The sequence below is a fragment of the Montipora foliosa genome, chromosome 7 (assembly GCF_036669935.1).
Source record: "Montipora foliosa isolate CH-2021 chromosome 7, ASM3666993v2, whole genome shotgun sequence".
Classification (NCBI taxonomy): Eukaryota; Metazoa; Cnidaria; class Anthozoa; order Scleractinia; family Acroporidae; genus Montipora; species Montipora foliosa.
This window is the reverse complement of record NC_090875.1, coordinates 21,456,446-21,466,445: the sequence shown is the minus strand read 5'-3', so window position 1 is coordinate 21,466,445 and position 10,000 is coordinate 21,456,446. Positions and strand designations below refer to the sequence as shown.

Here is a 10,000-nt window from a genome sequence, read left to right as displayed (position 1 = left end):
CTTCATCCTGTACCGACGCCTCTACAACCTCCGTAGTGACCGGAGTTGGTGCTTTGACCTGCCCCAGTGCCTGCTGGACAGCTTGGGTGACAGCGAGAGATATAGTTGCGGACAGAGCTTGCACGTCCACCGTCATTAGGTTCGGGGGAGGCGTTGCAGTAACTGATTCTGCTGTTTCCTCGGTGAGCTCTGAAGCCCTTGGCCTTTTGGATTGCGATCGGGTGGTGGGTGCGGAACGCTTCTTGGGCGGCATAACTTAGCGATAAGAACATGTCAGTTAACTTCCTGAGACTATCAAGGTCTAAATTAAGATTGCTCCGAGGGGCGGTACCATAAAAACGCGATGGCAATGTAGGAAAATTATCTAGCCAAGATAAAAGGGTGTGAAAAACCAAATTCCAAGGAATATTAGAAATATAGAGCACGCACAGGCTACCGAGTGAATAGGGCACACCCTATAAGAAGTTAGGGCGGCCGGATAAGGATTGTACACTCATACGGCAACTGGCGGCAAAAAATTGCAAAAAATAGTGCTTAAACCAGAACCAAACAACTAAAACAGTGTACAGCCAGTGTCATGATCAGATAAGCTGCAACGCTAAACAGTAAAATCAAAGGCTGACACGCAGCCAGTGTCGCGCGCAAATACGCAACGACTAAACATTAAAATCAAAGGCTGACACGCAGCCAGTGCCGTGCGCAAATACGCAACGACCAAACATTAAAATCAAAGGCTGACACGCAGCCAGTGCCGTGCGCAAATACGCAACGACCAAACATTAAAATCAAAGGCTGACACGCAGCCAGTGCCGTGCGCAAATAAACCGCAACGACTAGAATAAAACGACAAAGGCTGACACAAACAGAATTGGGCTTGGTCCACAAATTAACATTACTGCATAACATTTGAGCGAAAGGAATAGTAGCAACAAAGAATTACTGGATGCCATCGCTAGTAAAAACTCGAAGAGATTTAAGTACCGCTCCCCGGAGACTGCGGTATAACTTAAATTGCCCCCTACTATTTAAGTGAATGCCATCCGCAGAAAAGAAACTATTGCATGCCCTCCAAAAACCCCTATGGCCCCAGTATATGGCATAAGGGATAGGCTCCAAGACCACCCGGAGATATCGTGTTAAAATATCGACTCTTTGGTTGAAAGCCACAGCTGCACGTCGTCGGATAGTCTGGCATACGCATACACCCCTTACGCCGTACGAATCATGCAGCAAGTGCACAAAATCCTCCAAGGCAGAGCCCACTTGCAAAGGAGGACAACATGTTAAATCATTAGTGCCTAGTTGCACAATAACTATATCTGGGCGAAACGAGTGAAGGATGTGTAGATCGAACTTGACCGTTTTAGCGATTGTGCGCCCCCCAATTCCATGCCAGCTAATGAAGGCGGACGCCGACAAATGGAACGTTAAATCCAAATGCCCAGAGTCACTTTCAATGAAATCATGTAAGCGACGAATAAACGAATGGCCTAGAATTAAAACGCGAGGTGTACCCATATTAGACTACCCGTCGGAAGAGCTCCGGAATTAAGGGAAAAGAAATCAAAGTGAATGAACTCTAGAAATAATGCAAGACAAAATAACAAAGAAACTAAAGGGAACTTGCCTGAAAGAACAATACAACTGAACGCTAAAAGGCAGAGAAGTTCTTCTTGCGATGATGGCAATAGTAGAAAGGGGCCGCGTGTACGAGATAGCCGACCTTTTGTACTTAACTTTAACACGCGCCCATTTTTCATTGGACAGGAGACCTCCATAGTTGCCAGATTAGAGCACAACCCGCAAACTGATAAGACAACCGGCGGAAATGCCTCGCGATAAAATAACATTATGCTTTCGGTCAACGGCATAATGTTTGTTTATTTGCAAATTACCTGTCCTCTTTCTTACCACTCAACTCAAACTCTAGATCTCTATGCAATAAGCGCATTGAAAATCTTCTTATGCATGATCTTCGCGGAAATTACATTCTGTCCCTCAATAAACCTGAAAAAACCAGTTAAGGTCTTAGTTCTTTTTCGAACGTATAGGCTAAGTTGCGAAATGCGCTACCTGATTTTATCCGTAACACTGAGTTTACTGGCTTTAAAAGAGAATCGATGGTGGCATTTTGTACAGCGGCTTTTCTTTTTAATTAATATATCTTTAAATATTGTGCATTTAGTTATGTACCTGTATATGCTTTGTATTTTAGCTGTAAATTTCATGTCTCGAAGATATTAGCCCTTGTAGTTATTCTAAAATTCGAGATGGAATAAAGTTTATGCATGCATGCATGTTTGTGTGTTGCCTTTAGCAGGGCGCGTGCGCACAATATGTAATCTGCGACTTCAGTGCTTACCATATGAGAGAGAAAATGACTTTCCCTTCAATATATATGTCATCGAATTCTTACCTGAAACTGACAAGGGCGGTTTGGAGCTGTGAGTAGGCGTGGGATTTGTCACATATGGTTTAGGGGCCGACATATCTCTCCCTCAATGCCGTACCGGGAGGCAAGGTCGGTAGCAGAAAGCAGTGAAGGGCCAACTGCGTCCAAAAGCGATCGCACGGGCCGAAATCCCGGGATGACTCGTTTGGTACGACGCTCCAGCGCCGGTGTCTGGAGGTACTGCGTTTTTCTTTCTTGCTCAAACATTCCGTCCGCGCATGCGTAAATGTTCTGGCTCTCCGATACGTAGCCTACCCCCGGCCCTCCCCCTCCCTCCCCCCCCTCCCAAAAAAAAATAATAATAAAATAAAAATAAGATGCTGGTTAAGTTACAAGGAATTGACATTTCAGTTAAACAGATTGTACAGGCATGAACTCGTAAGGTAAGAAGCGCGGCGCGTGTCTGGTCTTCTCGAGACAGAGGTGAGAGATGATTTCATGCAGACTGGGTCGCCTAAAATGCTCTGTTGTAAACATGGCGGTTCACGAGTGAAGTTGTCTCTTTGGCCTTTCTGTGGACGAAATCCAGCACCTACCGATACAATTTGGGCAAGTTTTGAAAGCTTAAAACTTCAATCAATGCTGTATTTTGCTGGTAGGACTGGGTGACCCGACACTTATAAAAAATCAATGAAATGAGAATCGGGGGGCTTCCCTTGTCACGGAATGGCAGAATTACCCAGAATTCTTTTTGGCCATGAAGGAGGCAACTTGAGAGGCACGAGACTGGCCCTCATCAAATGGCTGATATAAAGCGCGGCCGGAGGAAAAAGTAGAAGAAGTAACCTTGGTGTGTGCTGTTAACGTAGACTTTTGATTTCTGAACAAGTTTTCACTCTAGAAAAGTCGCAACAAAGTAGTGCTTTTTTTCGCTGTTATCCTCGTTGCAAAAAGCTGGCCTTTCGTAATTTCTTGTCAAGCAAAGGGTATAATGTAAATAAGAGAATACTGAGATATTTATATCTGCAAATTACCTGTCCTCTTTCTTACCACTCAACTCAAACTCTAGATCTCTATGCAATAAGCGCATTGAAAATCTTCTTATGCATGATCTTCGCGGAAATTACATTCTGTCCCTCAATAAACCTGAAAAAACCAGTTAAGGTCTTAGTTCTTTTTCGAACGTATAGGCTAAGTTGCGAAATGCGCTACCTGATTTTATCCGTAACACTGAGTTTACTGGCTTTAAAAGAGAATCGATGCTGGCATTTTGTACAGCGGCTTTTCTTTTTAATTAATATATCTTTAAATATTGTGCATTTAGTTATGTACCTGTATATGCTTTGTATTTTAGCTGTAAATTTCATGTCTCGAAGATATTAGCCCTTGTAGTTATTCTAAAATTCGAGATGGAATAAAGTTTATGCATGCATGCATGTTTGTGTGTTGCCTTTAGCAGGGCGCGTGCGCACAATATGTAATCTGCGACTTCAGTGCTTACCATATGAGAGAGAAAATGACTTTCCCTTCAATATATATGTCATCGAATTCTTACCTGAAACTGACAAGGGCGGTTTGGAGCTTTGAGTAGGCGTGGGATTTGTCACATATGGTTTAGGGGCCGACATATCTCTCCCTCAATGCCGTACCGGGAGGCAAGGTCGGTAGCAGAAAGCAGTGAAGGGCCAACTGCGTCCAAAAGCGATCGCACGGGCCGAAATCCCGGGATGACTCGTTTGGTACGACGCTCCAGCGCCGGTGTCTGGAGGTACTGCGTTTTTCTTTCTTGCTCAAACATTCCGTCCGCGCATGCGTAAATGTTCTGGCTCTCCGATACGTAGCCTACCCCTGGCCCTCCCCCTCCCTCCCCCCCCTCCCAAAAAAAAATAATAATAAAATAAAAATAAGATGCTGGTTAAGTTACAAGGAATTGACATTTCAGTTAAACAGATTGTACAGGCATGAACTCGTAAGGTAAGAAGCGCGGCGCGTGTCTGGTCTTCTCGAGACAGAGGTGAGAGATGATTTCATGCAGACTGGGTCGCCTAAAATGCTCTGTTGTAAACATGGCGGTTCACGAGTGAAGTTGTCTCTTTGGCCTTTCTGTGGACGAAATCCAGCACCTACCGATACAATTTGGGCAAGTTTTGAAAGCTTAAAACTTCAATCAATGCTGTATTTTGCTGGTAGGACTGGGTGACCCGACACTTATAAAAAATCAATGAAATGAGAATCGGGGGGCTTCCCTTGTCACGGAATGGCAGAATTACCCAGAATTCTTTTTGGCCATGAAGGAGGCAACTTGAGAGGCACGAGACTGGCCCTCATCAAATGGCTGATATAAAGCGCGGCCGGAGGAAAAAGTAGAAGAAGTAACCTTGGTGTGTGCTGTTAACGTAGACTTTTGATTTCTGAACAAGTTTTCACTCTAGAAAAGTCGCAACAAAGTAGTGCTTTTTTTCGCTGTTATCCTCGTTGCAAAAAACTGGCCTTTCGTAATTTCTTGTCAAGCAAAGGGTATAATGTAAATAAGAGAATACTGAGATATTTATATTTGCAAATTACCTGTCCTCTTTCTTACCACTCAACTCAAACTCTAGATCTCTATGCAATAAGCGCATTGAAAATCTTCTTATGCATGATCTTCGCGGAAATTACATTCTGTCCCTCAATAAACCTGAAAAAACCAGTTAAGGTCTTAGTTCTTTTTCGAACGTATAGGCTAAGTTGCGAAATGCGCTACCTGATTTTATCCGTAACACTGAGTTTACTGGCTTTAAAAGAGAATCGATGGTGGCATTTTGTACAGCGGCTTTTCTTTTTAATTAATATATCTTTAAATATTGTGCATTTAGTTATGTACCTGTATATGCTTTGTATTTTAGCTGTAAATTTCATGTCTCGAAGATATTAGCCCTTGTAGTTATTCTAAAATTCGAGATGGAATAAAGTTTATGCATGCATGCATGTTTGTGTGTTGCCTTTAGCAGGGCGCGTGCGCACAATATGTAATCTGCGACTTCAGTGCTTACCATATGAGAGAGAAAATGACTTTCCCTTCAATATATATGTCATCGAATTCTTACCTGAAACTGACAAGGGCGGTTTGGAGCTGTGAGTAGGCGTGGGATTTGTCACATATGGTTTAGGGGCCGACATATCTCTCCCTCAATGCCGTACCGGGAGGCAAGGTCGGTAGCAGAAAGCAGTGAAGGGCCAACTGCGTCCAAAAGCGATCGCACGGGCCGAAATCCCGGGATGACTCGTTTGGTACGACGCTCCAGCGCCGGTGTCTGGAGGTACTGCGTTTTTCTTTCTTGCTCAAACATTCCGTCCGCGCATGCGTAAATGTTCTGGCTCTCCGATACGTAGCCTACCCCCGGCCCTCCCCCTCCCTCCCCCCCCCTCCCAAAAAAAAATAATAATAAAATAAAAATAAGATGCTGGTTAAGTTACAAGGAATTGACATTTCAGTTAAACAGATTGTACAGGCATGAACTCGTAAGGTAAGAAGCGCGGCGCGTGTCTGGTCTTCTCGAGACAGAGGTGAGAGATGATTTCATGCAGACTGGGTCGCCTAAAATGCTCTGTTGTAAACATGGCGGTTCACGAGTGAAGTTGTCTCTTTGGCCTTTCTGTGGACGAAATCCAGCACCTACCGATACAATTTGGGCAAGTTTTGAAAGCTTAAAACTTCAATCAATGCTGTATTTTGCTGGTAGGACTGGGTGACCCGACACTTATTAAAAATCAATGAAATGAGAATCGGGGGGCTTCCCTTGTCACGGAATGGCAGAATTACCCAGAATTCTTTTTGGCCATGAAGGAGGCAACTTGAGAGGCACGAGACTGGCCCTCATCAAATGGCTGATATAAAGCGCGGCCGGAGGAAAAAGTAGAAGAAGTAACCTTGGTGTGTGCTGTTAACGTAGACTTTTGATTTCTGAACAAGTTTTCACTCTAGAAAAGTCGCAACAAAGTAGTGCTTTTTTTCGCTGTTATCCTCGTTGCAAAAAAGTGGCCTTTCGTAATGTCTTGTCAAGCAAAGGGTATAATGTAAATAAGAGAATACTGAGATATTTATATTTGCAAATTACCTGTCCTCTTTCTTACCACTCAACTCAAACTCTAGATCTCTATGCAATAAGCGCATTGAAAATCTTCTTATGCATGATCTTCGCGGAAATTACATTCTGTCCCTCAATAAACCTGAAAAAACCAGTTAAGGTCTTAGTTCTTTTTCGAACGTATAGGCTAAGTTGCGAAATGCGCTACCTGATTTTATCCGTAACACTGAGTTTACTGGCTTTAAAAGAGAATCGATGGTGGCATTTTGTACAGCGGCTTTTCTTTTTAATTAATATATCTTTAAATATTGTGCATTTAGTTATGTACCTGTATATGCTTTGTATTTTAGCTGTAAATTTCATGTCTCGAAGATATTAGCCCTTGTAGTTATTCTAAAATTCGAGATGGAATAAAGTTTATGCATGCATGCATGTTTGTGTGTTGCCTTTAGCAGGGCGCGTGCGCACAATATGTAATCTGCGACTTCAGTGCTTACCATATGAGAGAGAAAATGACTTTCCTTTCAATATATATGTCATCGAATTCTTACCTGAAACTGACAAGGGCGGTTTGGAGCTGTGAGTAGGCGTGGGATTTGTCACATATGGTTTAGGGGCCGACATATCTCTCCCTCAATGCCGTACCGGGAGGCAAGGTCGGTAGCAGAAAGCAGTGAAGGGCCAACTGCGTCCAAAAGCGATCGCACGGGCCGAAATCCCGGGATGACTCGTTTGGTACGACGCTCCAGCGCCGGTGTCTGGAGGTACTGCGTTTTTCTTTCTTGCTCAAACATTCCGTCCGCGCATGCGTAAATGTTCTGGCTCTCCGATACGTAGCCTATACCCGGCCCTCCCCCTCCCTCCCCCCCCCCTCCCAAAAAAAATAATAATTATTAAATAAAAATAAGATGCTGGTTAAGTTACAAGGAATTGACATTTCAGTTAAACAGATTGTACAGGCATGAACTCGTAAGGTAAGAAGCGCGGCGCGTGTCTGGTCTTCTCGAGACAGAGGTGAGAGATGATTTCATGCAGACTGGGTCGCCTAAAATGCTCTGTTGTAAACATGGCGGTTCACGAGTGAAGTTGTCTCTTTGGCCTTTCTGTGGACGAAATCCAGCACCTACCGATACAATTTGGGCAAGTTTTGAAAGCTTAAAACTTCAATCAATGCTGTATTTTGCTGGTAGGACTGGGTGACCCGACACTTATAAAAAATCAATGAAATGAGAATCGGGGGGCTTCCCTTGTCACGGAATGGCAGAATTACCCAGAATTCTTTTTGGCCATGAAGGAGGCAACTTGAGAGGCACGAGACTGGCCCTCATCAAATGGCTGATATAAAGCGCGGCCGGAGGAAAAAGTAGAAGAAGTAACCTTGGTGTGTGCTGTTAACGTAGACTTTTGATTTCTGAACAAGTTTTCACTCTAGAAAAATCGCAACAAAGTAGTGCTTTTTTTCGCTGTTATCCTCGTTGCAAAAAACTGGCCTTTCGTAATTTCTTGTCAAGCAAAGGGTATAATGTAAATAAGAGAATACTGAGATATTTATATTTGCAAATTACCTGTCCTCTTTCTTACCACTCAACTCAAACTCTAGATCTCTATGCAATAAGCGCATTGAAAATCTTCTTATGCATGATCTTCGCGGAAATTACATTCTGTCCCTCAATAAACCTGTAAAAACCAGTTAAGGTCTTAGTTCTTTTTCGAACGTATAGGCTAAGTTGCGAAATGCGCTACCTGATTTTATCCGTAACACTGAGTTTACTGGCTTAAAAGAGAATCGATGGTGGCATTTTGTACAGCGGCTTTTCTTTTTAATTAATATATCTTTAAATATTGTGCATTTAGTTATGTACCTGTATATGCTTTGTATTTTAGCTGTAAATTTCATGTCTCGAAGATATTAGCCCTTGTAGTTATTCTAAAATTCGAGATGGAATAAAGTTTATGCATGCATGCATGTTTGTGTGTTGCCTTTAGCAGGGCGCGTGCGCACAATATGTAATCTGCGACTTCAGTGCTTACCATATGAGAGAGAAAATGACTTTCCTTTCAATATATATGTCATCGAATTCTTACCTGAAACTGACAAGGGCGGTTTGGAGCTGTGAGTAGGCGTGGGATTTGTCACATATGGTTTAGGGGCCGACATATCTCTCCCTCAATGCCGTACCGGGAGGCAAGGTCGGTAGCAGAAAGCAGTGAAGGGCCAACTGCGTCCAAAAGCGATCGCACGGGCCGAAATCCCGGGATGACTCGTTTGGTACGACGCTCCAGCGCCGGTGTCTGGAGGTACTGCGTTTTTCTTTCTTGCTCAAACATTCCGTCCGCGCATGCGTAAATGTTCTGGCTCTCCGATACGTAGCCTACCCCCGGCCCTCCCCCTCCCTCCCCCCCCTCCCAAAAAAAAAAAATAATAAAATAAAAATAAGATGCTGGTTAAGTTACAAGGAATTGATATTTCAGTTAAACAGATTGTACAGGCATGAAGTCGTAAGGTAAGAAGCGCGGCGCGTGTCTGGTCTTCTCGAGACAGAGGTGAGAGATGATTTCATGCAGACTGGGTCGCCTAAAATGCTCTGTTGTAAACATGGCGGTTCACGAGTGAAGTTGTCTCTTTGGCCTTTCTGTGGACGAAATCCAGCACCTACCGATACAATTTGGGCAAGTTTTGAAAGCTTAAAACTTCAATCAATGCTGTATTTTGCTGGTAGGACTGGGTGACCCGACACTTATAAAAAATCAATGAAATGAGAATCGGGGGGCTTCCCTTGTCACGGAATGGCAGAATTACCCAGAATTCTTTTTGGCCATGAAGGAGGCAACTTGAGAGGCACGAGACTGGCCCTCATCAAATGGCTGATATAAAGCGCGGCCGGAGGAAAAAGTAGAAGAAGTAACCTTGGTGTGTGCTGTTAACGTAGACTTTTGATTTCTGAACAAGTTTTCATTCTAGAAAAGTCGCAACAAAGTAGTGCTTTTTTTCGCTGTTATCCTCGTTGCAAAAACTGGCCTTTCGTAATTTCTTGTCAAGCAAAGGGTATAATGTAAATAAGAGAATACTGAGATATTTATATTTGCAAATTACCTGTCCTCTTTCTTACCACTCAACTCAAACTCTAGATCTCTATGCAATAAGCGCATTGAAAATCTTCTTATGCATGATCTTCGCGGAAATTACATTCTGTCCCTCAATAAACCTGAAAAAACCAGTTAAGGTCTTAGTTCTTTTTCGAACGTATAGGCTAAGTTGCGAAATGCGCTACCTGATTTATATCCGTAACACTGAGTTTACTGGCTTTAAAACGAGAATCGATGGTGGCATTTTGTACAGCGGCTTTTCTTTTTAATTAATATATCTTTAAATATTGTGCATTTAGTTATGTACCGGTATATGCTTTGTATTTTAGCTTTAAATTTCATGTCTCGAAGATATTAGCCCTTGTAGTTATTCTAAAATTCGAGATGGAATAAAGTTTATGCATGCATGCATGTTTGTGTGTTGCCTTTAGCAGGGCGCTTGCGCACAATAGGG

At 43.1% G+C, this 10,000-nt stretch overlaps 1 protein-coding gene across 1 annotated transcript in view; it reads right to left on the bottom strand.

The window, feature by feature from the left end:
* Positions 1-253, bottom strand: part of LOC138010022 (uncharacterized) — a 4,133-nt gene extending 3,880 nt beyond the window's left edge. The window contains exon 1 of the mRNA XM_068856990.1: positions 1-253. This exon is cut by the window's left edge and continues 18 nt beyond it. Within this exon, the coding sequence (XP_068713091.1) occupies positions 1-253 (253 nt within the window).
* Positions 254-10,000: the final 9,747 nt, after the last annotated feature.